This window comes from Amblyraja radiata, chromosome 27, assembly GCF_010909765.2.
Source record: "Amblyraja radiata isolate CabotCenter1 chromosome 27, sAmbRad1.1.pri, whole genome shotgun sequence".
Taxonomy (NCBI): Eukaryota; Metazoa; Chordata; class Chondrichthyes; order Rajiformes; family Rajidae; genus Amblyraja; species Amblyraja radiata.
The window spans coordinates 32780743-32808395 of NC_045982.1; the positions used below are offsets into that span (position 1 = coordinate 32780743).

The 27653-nt window shown below is 45.4% G+C and overlaps 1 protein-coding gene across 1 annotated transcript in view; it reads right to left on the reverse strand.

Moving 5' to 3' along the window:
- Positions 1 to 22924, reverse strand: part of grik3 (glutamate ionotropic receptor kainate type subunit 3) — a 579584-nt gene extending 556660 nt beyond the window's left edge. The window contains exon 1 of the mRNA XM_033045484.1: positions 22362 to 22924. Coding sequence (XP_032901375.1) covers positions 22362 to 22446 — 85 coding nt within the window. The 5' untranslated portion in view covers positions 22447 to 22924. The remainder of the gene's footprint in view (positions 1 to 22361) is intronic.
- Between the last annotated feature and the right edge of the window lie 4729 nt (positions 22925 to 27653).

Here is a 27653-nt window from a genome sequence, read left to right on the forward strand (position 1 = left end):
AATCTGGTAAACTCGTGACATTTTTTCAACACTGTAAAAAATGTCCACGAGTAAAAAAATACTCGTGATGAAAAAATGTGTTACTTTTTACTCGTATGAGCCGCTACGAGACATCCACGAACTCCTACGGACCCGCTACGGACATTCTCCGATGTCGAATCCGGGGAAAACTCGGGATAACTCTTGAATTACCTCGTACAGTGGGACAGGCCCTTAATACTGCTTTTCGGAAGCAAAAACTACTGCCTTTACAATTCACAGATGCAGCACACAGCTCACCCGCACAGTAGAATGATACAGCTTCCCAATCTGCTGACTAGATGTACGCCCAGTCAAGCAGAATTAGTTATCCATGTTGTACAAGCTGCACATAAATTAAGTGCATATTTCCAATCCTAGAGACATGTTAGAGTTCTCTACTACATGCATGTTAAACAACAAAGCTTTCTGCAGACATGACTAACTCATCCCACAAACCATGAACCAGTCCAACAATGTAGAAACTAAATAGCTGCAAATGCTGGCTAATGCACACGTCAGAAAGCATTCGAGTAAAGTTACTCCAGCACTTTGTGTTCATCACCAACACTCCAATATACATTTCACCTGTCCAACAATGAACAAAATCACCGAGTTCCACGCAGGGGTGAGAGGGGCCCTGAAAAACACTTCACACAAGATTTGTGTTTTGTTCCTTTCAATTTCCACTGCTTCATCAATGCGGTTTGTTCACTGTGAGGTCAGGTATGGGAACGACTGTAGTCTTTAGTTTCATTTCAAGCACCTTCAATAATGAAACATTCTTTCTTCAGATGCAACAAGACTTTGGCAGCACTGAGGTTTGAGCTGATAGAGTCTCTTGCCCAGATTACGGGAAATCGAGAACCAGAGGGCAGAGATTTAAGGTGAGGGGGGAAAGATTTAATAGGAATCTGCAGGGTAACTTTTTCACACAAAGGGTGGTGGGTGGAACGAGCTGCCAGAGGAGGTAGTTGAGGCAGGGACTATCGCAACATTTAATAAACATTTGAACAGGTACATGGATAGGACAGGCTAAGAGGGATGTGGGCCAAAAGAAGGCAGGTGGGACTAGTGTAGATGGGACATGTTGGTCGGTGTGGGCAGGTTGGGCCAAAGGGCCTATTTCCATGCTGTATGACTGTATGAATCAATGGCCAATATACAAACACCCAGTGTAAGACATAACGTTATCATCATGTACTCAACTTAAATCAAAATTTTATATTTATGAAGAAAAAACTGTTTACAGAGCAAATTCTCAATTTCTATTCCAATTTCAGCTACACATTCGGTATGTTTTGGGGGAACTTTTGTTTTTAAAAAGCTGCTTTCTTGAATAGGTGACGTTTTGTGTCGAGACCCTTCTTCAGAATGAGTGTCGCTGAGAGGGAAACGAGAAATATCTGTAGGGACCCGACCCAAAATGTCACCTATTCCTTCTCTCCAGAGATATTGCCTGGCCCATTGAGTTACTCCAGCATTTTGTGTCTATCTTTGGTTCAAGCCAGCATCTGCAGTTCCTTCCTGCTCAATTACTCCAGTAATTTTGGCACTTTTTTTGCTCCAGATTCCAGAACCCTGCAATCTCCCGTGTCTCCATTTGTAAACGTTGGTCCCTTAACGTTAACTGCGTGGTTCTTTTCTCATGCTAATCCTTCCAAGCTCCAAACTCACCCACATTGCCTCAATGAAATCGTCTTTTCACCACCACAGCGAAATGGCTTTTATCTGCCTTTAACCTTTACGGAGCCAAGTGCAAACTCAATCAGTAAAACGCTGGGATTCAAAGACAGAGCAATTATCATGCTAATGATTATCAATAGCCTTGCTGTCTAAAACAGTCCGTTAAAGTTGCCAAAGAAACTGCAGCTGGTGGTGTCAGCCTCAGTTTGCACAAGGCATTCGATATTTGTAACTAAAGTGTAAATATCCTTCCTCTCCCAAATTACTTCACACCACTGCCTTTGTCAGAACTTTACAAATAAATATTTACCATAATTTATCAATGTATCTTTTCAGACAGTGTATATTTTTTGCTGTTTATTGCAGCAACGCAACTCCATTCCATTGTCTGCGCATCTCTGGAGACCTGTCCATTTCTTAGCTGTAGTAGACATATAGAAACATAGACAAATAGGTGCAGGAGTAGGCCATTCGGCCCTTCTAGCTTGCACCGCCATTCAATATGATCATGGCAGATCATCCAAAATCAGTACCCCGTTCCTGCTTTTCCCCCATATCCCTTGATTCCATTAGCCCTAACAGCTAAATCTAACTCTCTCTTTTAAAAACCTCCAGTGAATTGGCCTTCACTTCCTTCTGTGGCAGAGAACTCCACAGATTCACAACTCTCTATGTGAAACTGTTTTTCCTCATCTCAGTCCTAAATAGCCTACCCCTTACTCTTAAACTGTGAGCCCCTGGTTCGGGATGGATAGATTCTTGATTATTACAGGTGTCAGGGGTTATGGGGAGAAGGCAGGAGAATGTGGTTGAGAGGGAAAGATGGATCAGCCATGATTGAATGGCGGAGTAGACTTGATGGGCTAAATCTGCTCCCATCACGCACGACCAACATCTTAGAATGGCTACAAGAACCATTCGGCCTATCCAGCCCATACTGTCAGTGTGGCCCAGTGAACAACACTTCTCCCCTTTCTCATGGCCATGCAAATGACATATTTTGTATATATTCAGTATCTTTTGACTGCAGCAATTTAATCCGTCTTCATATCTATGCCTCTCTAGATATTCCAGATCCTTGTCACTCGTAAGGCATCCCCAGTTTACTTTCCATGTTGCCAATGGCAATTTGGGGTGGCACAGTGGTGCATCGGTAGAGTTGCTGCCTCACAACGCCAGGGACCCTGGCTCAATCCTGACCACGGGTGCTGTCTGTACGTTACCCCGTGACCGCATGGGTTTTCTCCAGGTGCTCCAGTTTCCATTCACATTCCAAAGGTGTACAGGTTTGCGGGTTAATTGGCTTCTGTAAATTGTCCCTCGTGTGTAGGTTGGGGGGGGAATCTTATAGAAATTAACAAAATTCTTAAGTAGTTGGACAGGCTAGATGCAGGAAGATTGTTTCCGATGTTGGGGAAGTCCAGAACAAGGGGTCACAGTTTAAGGATAAGGCGGAAGTCTTTTAGGACCGAGATGAGAAAAAAAATATTCACACAGAGAGTGGTGAATCTGTGGAATTCTCTGCCACATAAAGTAGTTGAGGCCAGTTCATTGGCTATATTTAAGAGGGAGTTAGATGTGGCCCTTGTGGGTAAAGGGATCAAGGGGTATGGAGAGAAGGCAGGTACAGGATACTGAGTTGGATGATCAGCCATGATCATGTTGAATGGCGGTGCAGGCTCGAAGGGCTGAATGGCCTACTCCTGCACCTATTTTCTATGTTTCTATGTTTCTATGTTAGTTCTAGTGTATGGGGAACGCTGGTCGGCATGGACTTGGTGGGCCAAAGGGCTGGTTTCTGTAAAAACTAAAATCCCTTCCATTCCAAATCTCCCAGACCCTGACCACACAGCCAAAGGGGTAGCTTATCTGTCCTGCCCGATGCCTTCATTGTTTTATGTACCTCTAGCAGACTGTTCCATGCTTGGAGGTATTCAGTCGACTGAGAGAAAAATAAAGCACTTTTTTACACAGCGAGGTCAGAAGTTGCCATAGCAACCCAGTTCTGAACAGCTACCACAATATCGGAGGTTTCACAATAACCATACTTTACTATTCCAAACCAAGGTCAGGAAGTCAGATTAGACACGGAGAAGAGCATACAATGGCGACAGAAGATGTTGGAAACATTCAGCAGGTCAGACGGTGTCTTTGGTGGGGAAACAGTTATGGTTTCAGATTGAACACCTTTACCCCCATCAACCTGAAACATTAAAGGTTCCGTTTTCTACAGACATTGCCTGACCTGCTGAGTGTTTTCATCCCATTTTGTTATTATTTTGAGTTCAGATTTGCAGCACTCCCAGGAGGCCGCGGCGTCAAGCGGTGGATCTTGCCTGAGTCGGTGGAGCATCGCGGCCGCTGTGAGGCCTCAGCGGTCTACGGAGCCTCCCGGGTCAACCACAGTCTGTGGCGCAGCGGTCGATGAGGGCGTGGGGCAACCACCATGAGGGGAAGTGGGAAGAACAAGGGAGGAGCCATCAGAGGTACTTTGTAAATAGACAAAGTGCTGGAGTAACTCGGCGGGACAGGCAGCATCTCTGGAGAGAAAGAATGGCTGATGTTTTGGGTCGAGACCCTTCTTCAGACCTTTGTCAGCGCCCTTTATGTGCAACTATTTGCATACCTTAGGTATGCAAGCAAAGAATCTCACTGTGTCTTGCCACATGTGATAAAGTATTTCATTCCGTTCCTGCAGTTCTCTGTATTTTCAATGTGGAGAATGCTGCGAGACCATTAGTATTTGCTAGGAAGATTGATGGATCTTCCATCAGGTTGACACGATGGAACTAAGATGAAGAGTGTTGGGTGCGAGAAGCAAATTAGACACTGCCGTTTTTGTGCTGCTGTGTAATTTAGTCCACGCTACAGCTTGCTCAGTGAAGCAGAAATTGAGTCACTTCAAACCCTTCCAATTATCTTGCTTTATTTTAAGAGACGGAGGGAGTACATGCCTCTCAACCAGCGGGGTGAGAAGAGACCTGCATTGTTTCTGCAATTAGCCATGCATTAGTGGGCAGTGAGATCCAGTGAACATGGGAAATAAGAGCAGGACTTAGCCATTTGGATCCTTGCGCTGTTCTTCCATTCAATATGATAATGTCTGATCTGTTTATCTCACCACTTTCCTGCACTTCCCCGTATTGCCTAAATTCCTTGTTTCCTGAAACATATTAATGCCTGAAAACCTGTTTATCTTTTCTTCAATTCACCTGTGCGGCACAATGGTAGAGTTGCTGCCTTACAGCGTCAGAGACCCAGGTTCGATCCCGGCTATGGGTGCTGTCTGTATGGAGTTTGTACAATCTCCCTGTGACCCGCGTGGGTTTTCTCAGAGAACTTCGGTTTCTTCCCACAGTCCAAAGATGTACAGGTTTGTAGATTAATTGGCTAGGTATGAATGTAAAAAATGTCCCTAGTGCAAGGTAGTGTAAATGTGCATGGGTCGTTGGTCGGTGTGGACCCAGTGGGCCGAAGGGTCTGTTTCCGCGCTGTATCTCAAACTAAAAGGGTCTCAAAGTCCAATCTTCCTTTGTGTAAAAAGTTTAAAGATTCACTACTCTCTCAATGGAGACATTTCTATGGTTCGAGAGCATGGTAGACGCTGTCCAGTCCATCACAGGAACTGACGTTGTCCCCACTATTGAAGGGATCTACAAGAGGCGCTGCCTGCCTCAAATGGTCAGCCATGATCATCACATAACCACACCACACTGGCCACATTCTCATTTCAATCCTACCATTGGGAAGGATGTATAGATGTCTGAAAACCATTCAAGAAATTCAAGACAGCTTCTTCCCAACAACCAAAAGACTTTTGAACACTACTCAACAATAACCTCAACAATGAACTTCGATGGACTGTCCTTGGTTGCACTAATGACTTTGGGTTTGTGCATTTGTTATTCATTTACTTTTGTTCATTATATATTCTGAGTAAATCACATTAAGAGGCCAGTTGTGCTGCTGCAGGTAAGAATGTTATTCTTCTGTTGTCGGCTCAGATAACAATTAAACACTCTATGCTGTCTAACTGGAAGGGTGCAGAGGAGATTGGGTAGATGTCTCTTGCCCAGAGTAGGGGAAATCAAGATCCACAGGACATAGGTTTAAGGTGAGGGGGAGGGGGGAGATTTAATATGAATCTGAGGGGTTACTTTTTTCAAATAAAGGGTGGTGGGTGTATGGAACATGCTGCTGGAGGAGGTAGTTGAGGCAGGGAACATGGACAGGACAGGTTTAAACAGATATGGGCCAAATGCAGGAAAATGGGACTACTGCAGTTGGGACATGTTGGTCAGAGTGGGAAAGGTGGGCCGAAGACCTGTTTCCACACTGTATGACTATGACTCTTGACTCCATGATCCATTGACATGAAACAACAACTCCTCATCTATAACACTGGATGTTCTGTTGTTGGTAATACCAGATTATGGGGTCCAACTTGCGAGCAACAATGTTTCATGTAATTAAACCCACAACCTGAAACTACCAAACTCCGTCACAAGGAACTACAGATGCCGGTTTACACTGAAGATAGACACGAAATGCTGGAGTAACTCCGCAGAACTGGCAGCATTTCTGGATAGTAGAAATGATTGAAGTTTTGTATCGAGACCCTTCTACAGACCTTTGTCAGCGCTCTTTATGTGCAACTATTTGCATACCTTAGGTATGCAAGCAGAGAATTTCACACGGATCTCCTTCTTCAGAAGAATTATCTCGATCCGAAACATCACCTATTCCTTCTATCCAGAGATGCTGCCTGTCCCGCTGAGTTACTCCAGCATTTTGTGTTCATCTTCAGTGTAAACCAGCATCTGCAGTTCACTCCATCACAAGAGATGTGTAGGAGGATGGTAGTTTACATGAAATATTGTTGCTTGTAAATTGGACCCCATAGTCTGTTACAACCACGAGAGAGACATCTTCTGCAGATGAAAAGTTGCAACGATATTGTGCAAAATATAACCAAATATTTAAGTTGTTTACAATGTGCTCATTATCCGTAAATATAAAGGTACATTGTCATTCCGATAATCTCCGAATACTCCTTTATACATGGGTATGAAGAAGGAAAATCCAAATGGCACAATTTTTAAAGAGGATGTACCTCTGGGGCTGCAGGACAGCAATCAGTTAAACCATACGGAGTGACCAGAAACAGAAGCGAAAGTACAAATGATGGGAAGTTATGCTAACGTTTAAAATCTCTGAAATCGTCCACCTGAAAGATTGTGTTACAATTCGAGTTAGAAAGGACATGAATGACTTCATACCAGAGTTTTACTTAAACAATGACAGGAAGAGAAGCTTAAATCGATGCGCAGATGGAAGGGGTGTGTTTGTTCACATCAGGAGGAGAGAATGAAGGAGATTTGATGGAAATGCATAAAATCATGACCAGAGTAAATAAAGATAAATTAACTCCATTGGTTGAAGAGCTGAAATTTAAATGTGGATATGGAGAGGATGTTTCCACTAGTGGGAGAGTCTAAGATTAGAGGCCATAGCCTCAGAACAAAAGGACATACCTTTAGAGAGGTGATGAGGAGGAACTTATTTTGTCAGATGGTGGCAAATCTGTGGAATTCTTTGCCACAGAAGGTTGTGGAGGCCAAGTCAAAGGATATTTTCAAGGTAGAGATAAATATATTCTTGATTAGTACGGGTGTCAGGGATTATGCGGAGAAGACAGGAAAATGGAGTTGAGAGGGAAATATAGATCAACCATAATTGAATGGTGGAGTTGACTTGATGGGCCAATTGGCCTAATTTTGCTCTGTAGAGCCCAGGTGACCAATACAAGAATTTGGGAAATCTGGAAAAAAATATTTTGAAAAGTTATGGATTAGATTTGGAATGGACCACATAATTTTGCTGGTGCTAATATGATAAAAGACTACATAAGGGAATTGAAAAAGAATGTTAATGGCAAGTGGAGGAAATAATGGAGGATTGTCATGGATACGATTGCTATTTGGAAGAGCAAGCATGGACATGGTAGGTCAAATGGTTTCTTGCACTATGATTCATCTCTTGCTGGAGTCAATGAGAAGTGAGTTCCTGATCCTAAAACCTGATGCTGGGAAAGTGGCAACCAGCAGGCAAAGTTTGGAGCAAACCCATTAGAAAGTAGTTATTTCCATCACGGACTGCCGGAATACTTCGTAATGAAACCAGCATCAGCTTGGGAGTAGAATTTGGCAACTCTGTGAGATGGGTAGATAAGACATACCAAGGATCCATTTCCCACTTCCATTCACAATCTGAAAGCAAAACATACAATTTCTGTTTTGTAGGAAGGAACTGCAGAATCTGGTTTAAAGCAAAGATAGACACAAAATGCTGGAGTAACTCAGCAGGACAGGAAGCATCTCTGGAGAGAAGGAATGGGTGACGTTTTGTGGCGAGACCCGTCTACAGACTGTGTCTATGCAATTTCAAATGCCAGCAATTGGCATGCTCTAACCGAATGAAACTCATGCGGACACAGAGAGAACAAAAACACCCTCAATGATATGCTCCATATCTAGGATGTTTGCACATGTGACAGTGGGTGATGGGTGTGGGTAGGATAAAGCTTGAAGTCAATCATCATTGATGAAAAAAGAACATATCAATCATCAATCAAATACATTGGTGGCACAGAAGTAGAGTTGCTGCCTTACAGCTGACTATTGGTTCTGTCTGAACCTAGTTTGTACGTCCTCCCTGTGACCTGCATGGTTTTTCTCACCGATCTCTTGTTTCTTCCCAAACTCCAAACAGGTTTGTAGGCTAATTGGCTTGGTAAAACTTGTAAATTATCCCTAATGTGTGTAGGATAGTGTGCCGGGATCACTGGTCGACACGGACTCAGTGGGCTGAAGGGCCTGTTTCCGTACTGTTCATCTAAACTAATTCCACAGGAAAATTCACAACGGGGTACGGTGAATAAACAGATTGGTTTACATTCAGCCAGATTTTCATGAGGTATTAAAGGAATGGAAGAATAGTTAGAGTGAAAAATACAGGCTGCTAATTCTCTCTTGCCAAAGAAAAAACTATATCCAATGAACCCGTTCACACACGACAAATTAAATTGTCACATAAAATATGGGAGGACAATCATGTGCACACATCTAATGCCAAAACACTGCCTTTGGTTAATTGAGTATAAGCATATTTGAAGATCAAGACCTTTAATCTGATCTAAAATTCATGGTCAACCTGACAGCAATGATCTCTGTTTTCTTGTTTGCTTCCAAGATCTGTGTTACTTACAATGACTTCTCAAGACACTGTAAAGATGCTATCAATGTGATCTCCACAATATCATCATATGCATAAGCAAACCAACATCAGTGTACTCGCCCAGGTCAACACCTCCAGTGTCAAGACCCTCAATGTCTATTTTCTACCTCATTACTGACCCTTGGACTATCTTTAGGTAGACAAAAATGCTGGAGTAATTCAGCGGGTGAGGCAGCATCTATGGAGCTGCAGTTCTGGTTCAAACACTTGGACTATCTTTGATCAGACTTTATCTTGCACTGAACATTATTCATGTTATTCCCTTTATCGTGTATCTATGTACTGTGGATGGCTCGATTGTAATCATGCATTGTCTTTCTGCTGACTGGATAGCACGCAACAAAAGCTTTTCACTGTACCTCAGTATTCGTGACACTAGATTTGACTGAGTTGAGGTTAGTCTATTGCGAGGACTAGATTGTTTGAGTGCATGGCACCAGACTCTCTAATCAAATATATTGTATTCTCAGCTCTGTCACAGGAAGAGATTACCAAATGAACAGTGGAAAAGATTCAAGAAAGTTCACAAATCCTGCTTGAAAAAAAAAGCAAGTTTCCCCACTGATACCTGGGACTTTATGGCTCACAACTGCTCAAAATGAATAAGAAACATTCTAAAATGTTATCAAGAAGCATGGATCCGTGCATCAGGAGAACACATGTGTTATGTGCAATGAGCGGAAGGTGCACAAATAACCCAGGCACTTGCCCCATCTGTAGAAAAGTAATTAGCTCCCCATCCAGTAGAACCCACAAACTAGAACAGAAGCAAACGAGTCTCTGAGAAATAACAATGGTAGTAAGACCACATGGTTCTTATACACAATGTGCCTTCCTCTTTCCTTGGTGCCCTTGCACATTGACTTTTGGTAATTCATGTGCAAGGATATTTGAATCACCCTCAGCACCAACACCATTCAATGTGACATCCTCTAAATATTACAGCACATATTACCAAGCAAATTATGTTCCATCCGACAAGCCCTCGTTATTCACATTGTGTAGAGATCCAGCATAGAAACCAGCCAATCGACCTATTGAGTCCACACCGACCATCAATCTCTCTAGTTCTATGTTATCCCACTTTCACATCCACTCCCTCCACACTAAGGAAAGTTTACAGAGGCCAATTAACCTACAAACCCGCACGTCTTTGTGATGTGGGAGGAAACCGGAGTACCCATGCAGTCACAGGGGGGATTGTACAACATCCACACTGACAGTACTGGAGATCGTTATCAAACCCAGGTCTCTGGCACTGTGAGTGACAGCTCTACCAGCCTAAATAGGATGAGTGATGTTTCGGGCAGGAATCCTTCTTCAGATTTCAGAGAGTCTGAATTTCTTCAGACTTCAGAAGGGTTCCAACCCGAGATTTCGCCCATCCTATTTCTACAGAGATGCTGCCTGACCCGTTCTGTACTCCAGGACTATGTGTCTATCTTCAGTATAAAGCAGCTTCTATCCACACAGCTCCCCTTGCCTGACTTTCTCTCTCAAGATCTTCCTCACATCACTCTATCACTATGCTTAAAAGATCAAACAAATATATTTGAATGGAATTTCCTCAATCATATTATCAATACAGATTGTGAACCGCTAGGGCCCCAACACTGATCGCTGTGGTACCCCACCAATCAAAATCTCCCAAACCCCCCCACTTCACTTCCCCCAGAATTAGCCTTTTATTCCTATTCTCTATTTCTGCCTATTAATCTGTCATCCACACCAATATATTATTCCCAATCCCAGGTGATATAATTACATTTAATAACCAGGATAAGTCTTATTGAAGGCCTTTAGAATATTTAATACATAACATCCACCTGCTTCTCCACCCCACGCCCCCCCCCAACCACCACCACCCCCACACATTTTTGTTACATACATGTTGCTGTCGCCTAGTCCCATTACTTCCCACACACTCCCACGTTTTCTCTTACAAATTCTTAATAATATAATTTGACGTTTTATTTGTCTCCATTGCTAATGTTATGTAAATTGAACTGCATAATTCCCTGTTTCTTTATCTGTTTTGTTTTTTTAATAAACAATGATACCTTACAATCTACAGAAAACATTCAAGAATTTATGCAATCTACAAAGATTTTAGCAGAACTGCTTAAAGACTTATGCCCCTGTCCCACTTACGAAACCTGAACGGAAACCTCTGGAGACTTTGCGCCCCACCCAAGGTTTCCGTGCGGTTCCCGGAGGTTGCAGGTAGTGGAAGCAGGTAGGGAGACTGACAAAAACCTCCGGGAAACGCACGGAGTTTGTACGTTCTCCCGGTGACCTGCGAGGGTTTTGGCCGGGTGCTCCGGTTTCTTCACACATTCCAAAGACGTGCATGTTTGCGGGTTAATTGGCCTTGGCAAAACATGTAAATTGTCCCTGGTCTGTGTAGGATAGTGCGAGGATCGATGGTCGGTGCGGACTCGGTGGGCCGAGGGGCCTGTTTCCGCGCTGCATCACTAAACTGAAAACAAAGGTAAGTGTGCATTGATGCACTTCGGGTGGTGGCTTTGTGCTTGCATTCAAAGGGTAAATGTCTAGTTTGTGTAAACCAACGTGGTTTAAACCAAAGATAGACACAAAATGCCAGAGTATACTCAACGGGTCAGGCAGCATCTCTGGAGAAAATATACAGATAACGTTTCGGATCAGGACCCTTCTTCAGACTCAGAGTTTGTTTCCCACTCTTTTGTTTTGTTTGTTTTATTATCACGTGTACCGAGGTAGTGTGAAAGAAGGCTTTTTGTTGCGTGTTAAACAGTCAGAGGAAATCAATTACAATCAAGCCGTCCACTGTGTACAGATGCAGGATAAAGGGAAAAACTAGAATTGCAAGATAAAGTCCAGTTAAAGATAGTCCGAGGGACTTCAATGAGTTAGATGGTAGGTCAGGACTGCTCTCCAGTTGTTGATGGTATGGCTCGGGTGCCTGATAAGACTGAAGAAGGGCCCCTGACTGAAACGTCACCTTTCCATTTTCTCTAGAAATGCTGACTGACCCGTTCAGTTACTCCAGCATTTCTTGTCGATATCCCATATAGTGACACAACTCTCTTGCCATTATTCTCTCCCGTAACCTTTCCACCCTACACTTGACTCTGCTCCCCCCGCCTCCGGCAACTCAGATTCCTTCTTGGCAACTCTCTAACAGGTTAATTTACCTGCGCCGCTAGCCAGCACTCACAAAGGCAGCCTTTTGTTACAAACGACGTCGTTTCCAGGGGTCAGGAGAATCCGCAGATGGTGCAGTCCTGAGCAAAACACAAAGTGCTGAAGGAACTCAGATGTTCAGGCAGCATCTGTGGAAGTGTGTAGGAAGGAACTGCGGATGCCGGTTGAAACCGAAGATAGACACAAAACGCTCGAATATCTCAGCAAGACACTCGAAACGTCACCCATTCCTTCTCTCCAGAGATTGCCTGTCTCGCTGAGTTACTCCAGCATGTTTGCGTCTAGCATCTGTGGAAGGATCCCGACCCGAAATATCGCTGGTCCGTTTCACTGAAAACACCGAAGAATGGCCACGACTTGAAAAGTCACCTCTCCTCAGATGCGACTTGGCCCGCTGAGTTCACCTGGCAATTTGTGCTTCGCTCGTTTCAAGGTATGTTTGTTCGGCCGCGACGCATCCGTGCACGCATTCTTATCTCTCGCCACATCTCGACCTTGGTTAAACTGCCAATGTCTATTGTCTACAGACACAAAAAGCTGGAGTAACTCAGCGGGTCAGGCAGTATCTCTGGAGAAATGGTATAGGTGACGTTTCGGGTCGAGACCCGTCCTCAGACTCTCAAGCACATACTCTGTTTTGTTTAACATCACTGCTGTGCCCTGCACTGTTCGCGGATAAATATTCATATTCGCCCTTGTTCTTGTACTTAAAACAATTATATCTGACAATATGAATAGTAGTCTTACTGAAGCCAAACACACTGCATCCACTGCCCACTGTTTGTATCAGCTCCTAGCTGATCATTGCAGCAACACAAATTCATTCCATTGTCTGCGCCTCTCTGGAGACGTGCCCATTTATTAGCTGTAGATAGACACATAGAAACATAGAAAATAGGCCATTCGGCCCTTCGAGTCAGTAAAATCAGTACCCCATTCCTGCTTTCCCCCCATGTTCCTTGATTCTTTTAGCCCTAAGAACTAAATCTAACTCTCTCTTGAAAACACCAAATGCTTGAGAAACTCAGCGGATCAAGACAGCATCTGTGGAGAAAAATAATATGTGACGTTTCGGGTCGTAACCTCCTCCGAACTGATAGCATTTCCAGACCCGCTGAGACAGCATATTGAGTGTAAACCAGCATGAGCAGTTCCTTCCTACACGATTTATTTCTGCCCTGGGTCCTCTCGACATAAACTTCGCGGTGACTGCACGTTTCAATGTAACAATGCCAGCCTTTGGAATGAGCGATATTGCGGGAAAACTCGGAAACATTCACTCGGGTTGGACATCCAGAGGACCAGGCCGGAGCCTCCGTGTAAAATGATCTGCTTGACACATCAGCCGGGTGCTAAGGAAATCACATTTAGAAACAGGACTGGAATGGTGACACAATGGCGCAGTCGTCTTACAGCGCCAGGGACCTCGGTTCCATCCTGACTACGTCTGTAATTTCGCCCTGTGACCGCGTGGGTTTTCTCCGGGTGCTTTGGTTTTCCTCCCACATTCCCAAGATTTCTTGGTTAATTGGCTTCTGAAAATTGTCCTGTCTAGGATGGTGCTCGTGTCCGGGTGGTCGGTCGGCGCGGACTCGGTGGCCCGAGAGGCCGGTTTCCGCGCTGTATCTCTAAACTAAGTTGCAGAACAAGAAGATTTGTGGTGTAGATATGAAAAGTAGATATTACTCCCTCTCCCTCTCAGCGCGACAGCACAGCCGCTCTTGGTACGCCTGCAAAGGTAAAGAGGCTGATAGGATAAGGGGTTAGGGCGGCCCGGCGGTAGAGTTGCTGCCACAGCGCAGGAGACCCGGGTTCGATCCTGACTATGGGTGCTGTCTGTACGGGGTTGACCTGCATGGGGTTTCTGCGGGTGCTCCGGTTTGCTCGCATACTCCAAAGTCTTGCAGGCTTGTAGGATAATTGGCTTCTGTAAATTGTACAATGTCCCTAGCGTTTAGGATAGTGCTAGTGTTGGACACTGGTTAGCTTGGACTCGGTGGACCGAAGGGCCCGTTTCCACGCTGTATCTCAAAAGCCTAAAGTTAAAACTACTTTGGAAGATACCGACTGGCGGTGCGTAGTTATGTTTACATTGACTCCAGAATAAAATCGGTAGGAATGTCACGTGCAATTGATAATTAAGAGGTGCCCTTCATTAATCTGATGGTCAAAAATCAGATGTGGAGATAACGTACATAAAGGTTTTGCAAATGTTATGTTCTTAGATTTGCACATCCCTCAGTAGGAAGAAACGACGGGGCAGTGGATTCCGAGAGCAGTCGCACATATCCGACCATCACAGAATCAACGGAAGAACACAAAATAACATTCTATGGAAACTTGCCATGTGGAAGTTTACAATGAGAGTGCTGGAGAAACCATTTATCATTCATTTATTTGTCTATCTATCAGCCATTTTTTCCGGTGTCGCCGTTTCACCCCCACACTCCAAAGACGTACAAGACGTATGCCAATTGAGTTGATATAATTGTAAATTGTCCCCAGTGTGTGCAGGGTAGTGTTAATGTGTAAGGATCGCTGGTGGGCGCGGACTCGGTGGGCCGAAGGGCCTGTTTCCGCGCGGTATCTCTAAACTAAACTAAAGTAACGCAGGGCAATTGATAAGAAGGCATCCCGCTCGTTCCAGAAATAGGGAGATGTAACGCATTCCACTGGTGCTATCTTTTATGTTTAAACGCAGCCTTGACCTAACAGCACAATTTCAGATTGTGAGCTTTATTGCAAGGATTTGACGCGAACGTCATGTATCTTTTGTATCTCTACACTGTGAATGATTGGGGATGATCAACCATGATCACATTGAATGGAGGTGCTGGCGCGAAGGGCCGAATGGCCTACTCCTGCACCTATTGTCTATTGTCTATTGAATGGCTCGATTGTGATTGTTAAAGATTGTTAAGGGTTTGGACACATTAGAGGCAGGAAACGTGTTCCCGATGTTGGGGGAGTCCAGAACCAGGGGCCACAGTTTAAGAATAAGGAGCAAGTCATTTAGAACGGAGACGAGGAAACACTTGTTCTCACAGAGAGTGGTGAGTCTGTGGAATTATCTGCCTCAGGTGGAGGCAGGTTCTCTGAATGCTTTCAAGAGAGAGCTAGATAGGGCTCTTAAAAATAGCGGAGTCAGGGGATATGGGGAGAAGGCATGAACGGGGTACTGATTGGGGGTGATCAGCCATGATCACATTGAATGGCGGTGCTGGCTCGAAGGGCCGAATGGCATACTCCTGCACCTATTTGTCTATTGATCGTGTATTGTCTTTCTGCTGTCTGGTCAGCACGCAACAAAAGCTTTTCACTGCACCTGTACACGTGACAATAAACTAAACTGATCTTGTCGATATGTATCCAATAATTCACTACGGGTTCCTCCAACTTTAGCGTGGAGATGTCCCGCTGCAACCAATGCTCTTCCCCATCCTCCAGCCCTCCTTCCCTCACCCTTCCTTCCCCCGGTGGTCATCCACCTGCCCTACCATGTGGTCCCCACTTCACCTCCACATTCCCCGTCCCCTCCACTTCCTCCGTCCCCTCCACTTCCCGTCTGCCAGTTTACGGTGGGCCAACAACTGTCCTCAACTCAATGACTCGCTTCTGACCATTCTCGTTGTTAGGTTAACGGCTGAAACTGAGGTTAAAACGAGGACAATCCCAGCAAAGTACAATGGACGAACCGAGCAGTTTACTGGATCTACAACAGAGGAATTGACGCGTGTACAGGGCATGGTACGAGGTGTAGGACGAAACTGCAGATGCTGATAAAGTATACCGAAGATAGACACAAACAACTGGAGTAACTCAAGCAGCATCTCTGGAGAAAAGGAATTCTGATTTGTTCAGAGTCTGAAGAAGGGTCTCGACTCTGTTTCTCCAGAGATGCCGCCTGACCCGCTGAGTGACTCCAGATTTGTGCGTCTCTATTAAAGAAAATTGTAGACACAAAATGCTGGAGTAGCTCAGCGTGCCAGACGGCATCTCTGGTGAGAAGGAATGGGTGACGTTTTGGGTCGATACCCTCCTTCAGACCTTTTTTGAGGTACGGCGGCATTTAGCACATGTTTAACAAAGGATAATGATTCAAAACACTAAAATCACTGCTTTCCGTAATTGTGGACCAGTTTCTTTGTTTTTTTTAATCAATATTTTTGCCCAGTTGGCTCGGGCCTTTTTATATGTCGACCTAGGAAGCGCTCCCCGCCTGTTTTTGAACAGAGAGTCTTATTAAACGACCCCGATCTCAACAATTTCCAGCCAGGTTTTCAGCCTTCGAAATTAACCAGTATCCGCACGGGTTAATCTTGCACAGAATGGCTGGGAAGCACCAGGCACACGTTGAAACTTGCACGGTGCTAATAACTGACTGGACGCACTAACGGGGACATTAAATTGCGGCCCAAGTGTTTCCTCGCGTGAGTTTTAATTGCCATCAAAAGCGCGGAGACTTACAACTTAATGAGGCACCGGAGCCTTAAAACAAAATCCCTTGTTTGAAAACGTGAGTGTTAGAACGTGCTGTGCTTCGGTAATTACCTTCCAGTGCGTATGAATGGACTAGTTGGGGATGGAGGATTAATCTGCATTCCTCCAAAACAAGTGTGGCTATAAATAGGACGGCGCCAATTAATTTCTTGGTCAACTGAATATTTGTAGTCTTTATTTGGTGCAGCCAAACAAGTCTTTCCTCTCGTGTTAAGAACCACCTGTCTTCCACTAATATTAAGAACTGAACATTCTTGGTTTAGAAACGTTGGACTGCAATTTATGAATATTTTGAACGACCGAGTAGTTACACCTCGTCTAATGTTCATAGGTTCTAGCCTTAGAATAAGGCCACTCGGCCCATCAAGTCTATTCCTCCATTCAATCATGGCTGATCTATCATTTCCTCTCATCCCCATTCTCCTGCCTTCGCCCCATAATCCCTGACACCTGTACTAATCAGAACTATGTCAAATTGCTGCCTTAAAAATATATTTATTGGCCTCCACAGACGTCTGTGGTAATGGATTCCACAGATTCATCACCCTATGACTAAAGAAAGCCATCCTCATCTCCTTTCTAAAGTTACGATTTTCGTTTAGTTCACGATTTTCCTTTGCACCGGCGAAAGATGAGCGTAGAATGGGCGCATGAGATGCCTCGACCTGTCCACCCCAACTGGTCTGAATTAATTTACCATCCTTGGCATTGACTATTCGTTCGGGGTCAGGAGATGCCGCTGGTGTTGTTCTGGCGATAATTACAGTCGCCTGCCTCAGTTTGACACCAGCAGCTGGATAATGGTGACGGCAACTCGCTGGAGGATAGACACAAAATGCCGGTGTAACTCAGCGGGACAGGCAGCATCTCTGGAGAGAAGGAATGGTGACGATTCGGGCCGAGACCCTCTCGTTCCTTCTATTCAGAGATGTTGCCTGTCCCGCTGAGTTACTCCGGCATGTTGCGCCTATCTTCCGTGCAAACCAGCATCTGCAGTTCCTTCCTGCACATGTCACTGGAGGAACTCAGCGGGTCAGGCAACATCCGTGGAGCGAGTGGAGACGAGGTTTCGGCTCTTGACGCTACTTCAGATTGTAAGGATGGATTGGGTGGATGCGCGTCCATTATGTAGAACGGGGCGGAGACGATGGCTTTATTTAGACCAAATCGATATGAACCGCCTCTCATCCACCTGAGACTCTGCCTCTGAAGTGTTGAAGGGTTGCACTTGGCGACTGTCCAAGGTGACAATGGGGACATTGGGGAGCTTAGCCCGTCTGCGCGCAGTGAGCGGAGCGGTGACTTTTTTTTTAGAGAGAGAGAGACTTATTACTGAACTAACAGATCGATTAGAACCAGGTGCAAGCGGAGCTGATTGATTGCTCAATAAATAATTGTCCAACCTTGATTTGCTCAATTGAAATAAGTTAAGCATGGTAAATCTTCTATAAGCCTGGACAAGAACGCTCACATAATGGCATTTGCTGCTGGGCCTTAAGCGAAAGTGAGATCGTTCCGACAAAGTTCCCGCTGTGGAGAGGGATCTCCGCCCGTGTTATGTGATTGATAGAACATGCCATCGGACGGCGAAATGGCGAGATGAGTGATGCCTTTGTGTAGGAAGGAACTGCAGATGCTGGTTTAAACCGAAGACCGACACAAACATCAGGAGTAACTCAGCTGGACCGGCAGCGAGAAGGATCCGCTCCACAGATGTCGCCTGGCCCGCTGAGTTCCTCCAGCGATTTGCAGTCTTTTGTGTGACGCTACCCAGCCCGTGAATGCTGGTGTCAAACTGAGACAGGCGATTGCAGTTATTGCCAGAATATTGCCATCTTTAAGGATTCGGTCCGTAGCTATCTGCCACATGGTCTACTTTTGAGATATGAGGAATGTTTACGCATCTGAACCGTCGCGCAATGCTTTGGGCCCAGCATTATAGAGCATTATTCCCCTCCTCTTTAAGTGAGCCGGAAAAATAGAGCCACTTTAGCTGTATCTGCAGGTTGCATAGTGAATGTATTCCGTCTGCGGGCATATGAAGCTGACAACTTATTGTGTTTCTGCATGATGCGGCGCATTTGTGTGCAGTTGTTCCAACAACTCAATATCCCGACATGACCACTTTTTAAAAAAAATAACGTTATGAGGGGCGCGGGTAGACTATTCGGTGGGAAATTCTTTCTCCTCTCCAAAGGCGCCCATAACCAGAGGCAGAACATTTACTAAGGGGAATTTAAGAAAAAAAAACATGGTTCATTCAGAGCGGATGAAATTTGCAACTCGTTATCTGCGGGCGGACGAGTGCGGGTATACGACCAACAGATGAGCGCTTGAAACACAATGCACTTGAGGCTTTAGGCCGATGGGTAGAAAATGGGACACGTACAGAAATGCGCCTGGCATCTCGCCGGGACCAGGTGGGCCAAAGGCCTGTTTTCCTGCTATATAACACTCTTATGTCAACTGAAGTAGGTTATAATTGGAAACACTTCAAAATAGAAAATAACCAGTAGTATGTTTTATTTTGACTTGGCTGCACAAGGCTCATCTCCTCCTGACCAACGCGGCCCCTCCTTCCCCACTCTGCATTGTCCCACCGCTCCCACAACCACCCAAAACTATATTCAAATGGCCATTGCATTCCCTCTCGCTCCGTCCCTCTCTCACCCTCGTCGCCTTGCTAGTTAACTGTCTGTATCCCTTCATTGTCTCCTCCTCCACGCCCAACAATGGACTGTTCTGGGCTCCACCTTTCTTGAGTCATCGGTGCCGGCTGTAATTTGTTCCGTACTCTCTCATACCTCCAGTTTCCCTCTATACTGACTCTCAGTCTGAAGAAGGGTCTCTACTCGGCTGCCTGTCCCGCTGAGTTACCCCAGCATGTTTTGTCCATCTTCATTGTGAAACAGCTTCTGAAGTTTCTTCCTAAGGCAACACTATATGTGGCGCGCGAGGAGGAAGGAGGGCGGCGTGTTGGCTGGAGGAATTACTTTAGTGTGCAGGATGTGTAGGAAGGAACTGTAGATGCTGGAGTAACTCAACGGGACAGGCGGAATCTCTGGATAGAACGAATGGGAGATCCAAAACATCACTCATACCTTCTCTCCCGAGATGATGCCTGTCCCACGGAGTTACTGCACCATTTTGTGTCCCTCTTTACTTCAGTGTACCCTCGGCCTTATTAACAGCGGCGTTATTTGCACTGTTAAATGTTTTCTTTAAAAACTAAGGCACGGAGTAGTTAAAGCTACTGTGACAACATGTAACCCTGGGCTTACACTTCCATGTGTGCCGCTGGCTATAAACTTATTGTAGCCACGTTCAGCATTTAGTAACCCAGCCTCCCTCGATGTGCGCAGGAGAAATTTTGCGTCGAAATGGAGTAAACATCGCAGAATGACACCGAAGCGCGAAACATTGGAGTTGTTATTTTCAATATACAATTTACAGTTTAACCCCATAGTTGTATGCTAACCGGTGTACAGGGCTTGCTTTACAATGTGGGTTATGGATCAGGTCCATTAACCCTGAAGCTTCTCGTACACCCCCAATTCACCCACATTCGACTTTCGAGTACAAAATGTGCCAATAGAAAATTGTAGCAAAGATCACATTTGTTAAAAATGCATTGTTTGTTTTGGGAGGAGAGGGACATTTCCGCGTATCTGTTAACCTTGCTGTGATTCGCAACTTTCAAACTGCACCTTCAGTCTTTCCTTACTCGAGAATGGTTGGATTTTGCGCCTGTATCCCCATTCCCTACATCTTACTACCAATATCTTGAAATAGGGGGAAGAATGAAAAATAATCTGAGAGTCTTGGTATTTATTTCCGAGGGTTCCTGTATTTAGAACCGTTCCCCTCCTTGCGCCGCTCGCCCCCAACAGCTCCATTTCACATCTCGGTCTCGCAGCCTGGTTGATTGCAGATGACTACTCAGAATGAACACTGAAAATGCTCAGCGTGCGGGAAGGTTTACACCGAAGAGAGACGCAAAATGCTGGAGCTATTCAGCGGGACAGGCAGGCAGCATCTCTGGATGGAAGGAATGGGTGACGTTTGGGATCGAGACCCTTCTTCAGACTGAGAGTCGGGGGAGAGGGAGACACAGATATAAGGAAGTGTAAGGTATGAAAACGAGATCAAAAGAGATGTTGTTCAATTAATATATAGAATGGATCATTGTTGGCCAGGAGAAGGTCAATACTCTTCCAGGTATACCGTGTCTGCTGGCTCGAAAGGCCGAATGGCCTACTCCTGCACCTATTGTCTATTTTGTCACAAAGTACGCATGATTTAAATTGTGGGTTCTGAAAGGAATAAAGTCTGAACTGAAGGGCGAAGGCATTGCCGCTGACTGCTCGCATTGCTGAACGCCTGGACAATTCCAGGGTTAATGTTGAGTGGCTTCGGGTTTTGCGGTTCAGGTAGTGGCAAACCACTTGTCCGATGCGGTTTGCCGCCGGACACAAACCTATTGATCTGCACTCGGTAGACTGATTACAGCCGGACCAAGTTCGAGGCGCTCTTCTCACTCACACGAAGACAGTTCCCTCATCACCAGTTTCCTTCCTTTCGGACGCGGCGCGCATGGAAGAAACACCAGCCAACAAGTCACCCCGAGCGCTACATTGTGCGCGGACACGCCGAGAGACAGGGCGAGTAGACACTGGCATATTTACTACCATGCCACGCTCTCGCTGTAAGTGTCTGTCCGAACTAGATACACAAGACCATGACAGATTGCCTCTCCCGCTCCATTGCTCCCTGTCCATCGATCACCTTGATCATCTTTATACTATCTTCCCAACTCGGATTTATAATCCCGGCACCGTTGTATGTATAATATATTGAATCATTAGAATTACAAGTCGAATCAGACACTCTCTTATAAATCGGTCTCGGACCCAGCTATTAACCTGCAAGTGTACAATTTACAATGACGGCCCTGTACCTGGGAGGGTGTTGTTTACACGCTGCTTGAATTAGAGACTTTAAAAGAAAATGTTCTCGTTCAATGGGTCATTATTCTTATATACGCGCCACACAATAATCTAATTATTTCAGCGATAAAACATAATGTACAACGGTAATCACCCTGTCACTTCTATTGACAGCAACAATTAAATGCACATAAAACACACAGTAACCGAGCTCGCCGTCTCCATTGTAAACTGGACCCAGAGTTTTGCTCAGAAGCGATAAGGAGCGAGCGACCGGCTTCCTCCGTCGGGTAACTCCGCGATGACTAAACTTCTCCGCAGCAAAATGACTCGTTTCTGCTCCATTTGAAAGCACCCACCATTTGCCCTTGCTAAACACAATTACACAGACGATAATCCATCTTCAAATATTTCCCTTTAACTCTGTGTATTTTTACAGTCCGTGCGTGGCAGCTAGACCAATATGTCAGTAACGCGGACAGATTAGGTGCACCGCTAATAGTTGGCAATTTAGCTAAGTTGTCTCAAGCATTAACTTGTTAACCCCCACCCCCATCACATTGCAACCCCTCTCCTCCCCTCCCCAATCACCCTATTTCTTTCAGTTCCCCCCTGGTTAAAATGTTAGCAGCGAAACAAACAAAAAACCCTCAGGACGGCCCCTCTTGAATTCACACACACACACACCAGACCCCCAGCAGAATAATCTCAAAATCAGAACATCCTTACCAATTCGAATAACATGAGGCATCCCATGAGAATATCGTATCCAACACAAGTAAAAAATAAGTCCCGTCCTGTATTCCAAAATCATGCTCAAAAACGAGGCAGCCGGCGATTTCTCGTGGTCACAAGTATGATGAAGAGTGTTCAATGCAAGATTCCAGCAGACAGTGTTTCCGTTCCGCCGCTCCACAGTCCAGCTGTACGGCGCAAGTCGGGTTTGGGGGGTAGGGAGGGGGGGGGGGGGGGGGGGGGGGGGGCTTAAAACTCTTTCGTGTCTGGAGTGAGCGGAGGCTTCCCGGAGCAGCGCAGAAATCTGAACATGATCTTCACGTTTCACATCCACTTATTCCAATAAAGCGGAGAGCAGAGGAGAGGAGAGGAGAGCGACAACTCTGCAAGGGATGGTGGGAGCTGAACGCTCAGCCTCAGACTGAAAGTATCTCGCTCCAAACCAATCCACACAACCAACCGAATTCAAAATGAACAGCGGGCACGCAGACAGGCGGGGAGGTGGGGGTAGAAATGATCGCAATCCCAAATTAAAGAGCAAACGGTGAGGAGATGCAGCGATGATAAACCATCTGCTGGGGAACGCGACTGGGGACTGTAAAATTGACCGATGGACAAGTGGGTTAAGTATGTGCATTATTAACTGTTCCTTCTTCCACTCCTCGCTGTGCATTTAATGCCGCGATTCCAAATCCCATCGGCAGCTTTCTTCCTCCCAACAGCTCCTTGAGTTTCATTCAGTTAGCTTTCCCCAAACTTCCAACTCTCGAGCCCCAGCCCAATCGGAATAACCCTTTCGTCTCAGTTAAGTCGTGGCGTTTTACCTGGAATGTTTTTACCTCGCTACAACCCCCCCCCCCCCCCCCCCCCCCCTCCACCCCCCCCCCCCCCCCCCCCACACACACACACACCTTAAAGAAAAAAAATACCGAAATAGCCCAAGTGGTAATAGTTTATTGCTCCCCCCCCCCCCCCCCCACTTCGACCAAACGGGCCCTCACCCCATCTAACAACAAGGACACGATTCGAAGTGGGCGTTTAATGAGACGCGAGGTGACTGGGTCAGAATACAACGGGATGCTTTGAATCCCCGCACAGGATACTCGTGAGTCCACTTCGGTGACTGAAACAAACGTCTTTTGTTGTTGACGTTTGTTTGTCTGGTGTTGGGATGCGGACGTCCTATACATTGGCAACTTCTGAACTGGGCTCTGCCTGTTAAATAGGGGTAAAAGCAGGCGCGGCGATAAGGCCGTGCAGGAGACAGGCAACCTTCACAGGATGGGGTCCGGGTTCACAAACTCTCCGCTCGCACCAGCAGCACAATCTGGCAACTGTGTCGCCCTGACCTCATTCCCCCGCCCCCCGTTTTAATTCTGTTTTCGTTCCCCGCTGACTCCAAACTCCAAGCCTTTTCTTATCCCGCCGTACGCAATGACCAATAGTTTTGTCACTATCACTGCTCCCGCCTGCCTGTCGCGCTGGGTTGAAATAACCTTCAGCGCCAGAGTCATTCTCCCCTCCCCCCCAATAACTCTCCAACTATTGACGCGGCGAAGAAACACAATGTCTACATTTTCTAAACTAAGAGATTCGTTTCATTTATGTCTGCTCCATATTCATGCCATGTGTTCAGATTTATAGACCCACTGCGCAATATAAAGAGAATCTGTGTGAAATATGAAGTCCCAGTGCACACATTACAGAGATCCATGGATGGGAGCTCAGGAGTCAATCTCCACAGCACGTATTCTTGATTCAGAGCGCCCTCTTTTGAATAAACTGCAGAGCAGAGCAACGCGAAAAACATTACCGTGAAAGTCAGTGAGATTCATCTCTACTGTTTCATTGCCCGCACCTGGCGATGTGCATAAAACAGGTCAGGTCACACTGAGAGGCAGACGCCCCTCGTCAACACTAAAGTTCCTATAGCGGAGGATCTTTGGTCAACACTTCAGGTCAATCACACCTCATGAGAACAATTCAAAGTCGTGAATTAACACCAGAGATAGGCACAAAGTGCTGGAGTAACTCAGCGGGTCAGACAACATCTCTGGAGAAAATAAATAGGTGACTTTTCGGGTCGAGACCCTTCTTCAGATTGGGGGTGAAGGGAAAGGGAAACGAGGGATCTAGATGGTGATGTAGAGGGGTATAGAGAGACACGTGCCTCTCTGCAGTTGCTTCCTACACAATTAACTCCAGGAAAATCGCAGAGTTCCTAATAACCAGACAATGTTGCAGATTTCCCAAGTCAACTCAGAGTTTTACATTGTCAGGCGTTTTATTTTAGAGCCTTTGTTGTCGACACTCCGTCAAACTATTGGAGTTAAGATGGAGCAGCAAACATTCTATCGTATAATACACTCCGTCGTGTTACTTTGATCGGCACAAAACGCTGGAGTAACTCAGCGGGTCAGGCAGTATCTCTGAAGAAAAATGATGGGCGATGTTTCGGGTCGAGACCTTTCCTCAGACTTCCTCGGACCCGACCGAAACGTCACCTATCCTTTTGCTACATAGATGCTGCCTGAACCGCTGAGTTACTCCAGCGTTTTATGTCTAAACCAGCATCTACAGCTGTTCGATTTACGTTGTCTGTTTAAAAACTGGCAATGATAAATTAAGAGACAAGAGTGTTTTATCGACATATGTCCCGAAACTTGCAGCAGCAAAGCATAATATGTAAACACAGCGCTCTGTAAACATCACAATGAACAACAACAAAAAACTTCATGCAAATAATAATAATGCAACGACCAAAACAATGCCCCCAAGGCTATGTGGTTTGGAGTTTAACAGCCTGATGTCTAGGTAGGAACAGCAGGTGTTGGTTTGCCCCGAGGATAGACCAACAATGCTGGAGTAACTCAGTGGGGCAGGCAGCATCTCTGGAGGGATAGCATTAGGTGACATTTCGCGTGGAGACCCTAAAGAAGGGTCTCGACCCAAAACGTCACCTATTCCTTTTCTCCAGAGTTGCTGCCCGACCGACCATCTGAGTTACATCGGAATTTTGTGTTTAATGACCTGATGATTGTTGGGAAGAATTTGCTCCTGAACCTGGAGGTTACAGTTCGCAGGCTCTTCCCCGATGACAGGAGTGTTTCCGCCTGTGGAAGAGTCCAGGACGAGAGGTCATAGCCTCAGAATAAAAGGACGTTATAAGAAGGAGATGAGAAATAATGTGTTTAGTCAGAGGGTGGTGAGTCTGTGGAATTCATTGCCACAGAAGGCTGTGGAGGCCAAGTCAATGGATATTTTTTAAGGCAACGATGGATAGATGTTGTATCAGTACGGGTGTTAGGGGTTATGGGGAAGAGGCAGGAGAATGGTGTAGAGGGGAATAAGATCAGCCACGATTGAATGTCGGAGTAAACTTGATTGGAATTCTGCTCCTATCACTTATGAACATGAGTGAACTGAGAGTGTGGCCAGGGTGATGTGGGTCTTGATGATTAACAGGCAACTGCTTCCTGTAAAAGTAACATCATTACACGAGGAAATACAGTGAGTGAGTGATTGGCGTGAGTGTGGGTAAATGATGTGCTCAGTACACCAGCAGCTCAAGTAACAAGATATATCTAATTATCTCTTTCTGGGTGGACACATCGTGTCATCTTTTTAATTTAAGGCTTCCAGCAATCGCCCTATCCCCAGTTGTATTGGAATTATTTTGCATTAATACTTTCAGACACAGAGGTTTGGTCTCCTAATTTGAGGAAGGATATTCTTGCTATTGAGGGAGTGCAGCGTAGGTTCACCAGCTTAATTCCCGGGCTGGCGGGACTGACATATGAAGAAAGAATGGATCGACTGGGCTTGTATTCACTGGAATTTAGAAGGAGGAGAGGATATCTTATAGAAACATATAAAATTCTTAAAGGATTGGACAGGCTAGATGCAGAAAAAATATTCCCAATGTTGGTGGAGTCGAGAACCAGGGGTTCACAGTTTAAGAATTAGGGGAAGACCATTTAGGCATGAGATGAGGAAAAAATAATTCAGCCAGAGAGTTGTGAATCGGTGGAATTCTCTGCCACAGAAGGCAGTGGAGGCCAATTCACTGGATGTTTTCAAGAGAGGGTTAGATATAGCTCTTAGGACTAACGGAATATGGGGAGAAAGCAGGAACGGGGTACTGATTTTGGATGATCAGCCATGATCACATTGAATGGCGGTGCTGGCTTGAAGGGATGAATGGTCTACTCTTGCACCTATGTTTCTATGTTTAACCCTGAATGTTTGTCATGTTTTATCAGCTTGCACCTTCAACACAGATTTTTAACCACTTAATCCCTCACCCCAATAAATATATGTTTTGTTTTCCATTTTAGAAATGTTTTCAAATATACCCCATCCCAACAGCCCTCCCCACCTGTGAAGAAAGGCGTTTCTGTCCTGGACCTCCTCCACTATCAGAGTGAGGCCAAACACAAATTGGAGGAACCGCGCCTCATATTTTGCTGTAGAAGGGTCTCAACCCGAAACTTACCAATTCCTTCTCCCCAGAGATGCTGCCTGTCCCGCTGAGTTACTCCAGCATTTTGTGTCTATCATGATTCGCTTAGGCAGCTTACTGCCCATTGGCATGAATATTGATTTCTCTAACTTCAAGTAACCCTTTCAACCCCCTCACCTCTCTCTCCATCCCTCCCCCACCCTACTCGTCGTACTAGTTTTACTGTCGTCCTGTTGAGTTCCACTGTCTGTGTGACTCGTTGTCACCATGCCCACGGCCAACAATGGACAATTGTGGGCTCCACATTTCCTTGATTATCGTCACTCTGCATATTTTGCATTCATTTGGCCTCAGTACCGTCTATATCTCTCTCGCTCCCCTTTCCTCTGACTCTCAGTCTGAGCAGGGTCTCGACCCGAAATGTCACCCATTCCTTCTCTCCAGAGATGCTGCCTGACCCGCTGAGTTACTCCAGCATTTGTGTCTATCTTCATCCTGCAATACAAATTGGGTCATTTCTTCCCGAATGTGGTTCGCTGCTCGCCCACACACACCCGGGCCGATCTCGATGGTCCTCTTAACTTGAAGGTTTCTTGCAAAAACACAAATACATTGGATGGAAATAATTTTAAAAATCCAACAATTATACTTGAATGTGTAGGAAGTGACAGCAGATGCTGGTTTACACTGAAGATGGACATTAAATGCTGGAGTAACTCTGGAGAAAAGGAATAGGTGATGTTTCAGGTCGAGACCCTTCTTCAGACTTGAAGACATTTAAAACTCAATAAAACATTATAAAGTAAAATCCAACTTTAAATATC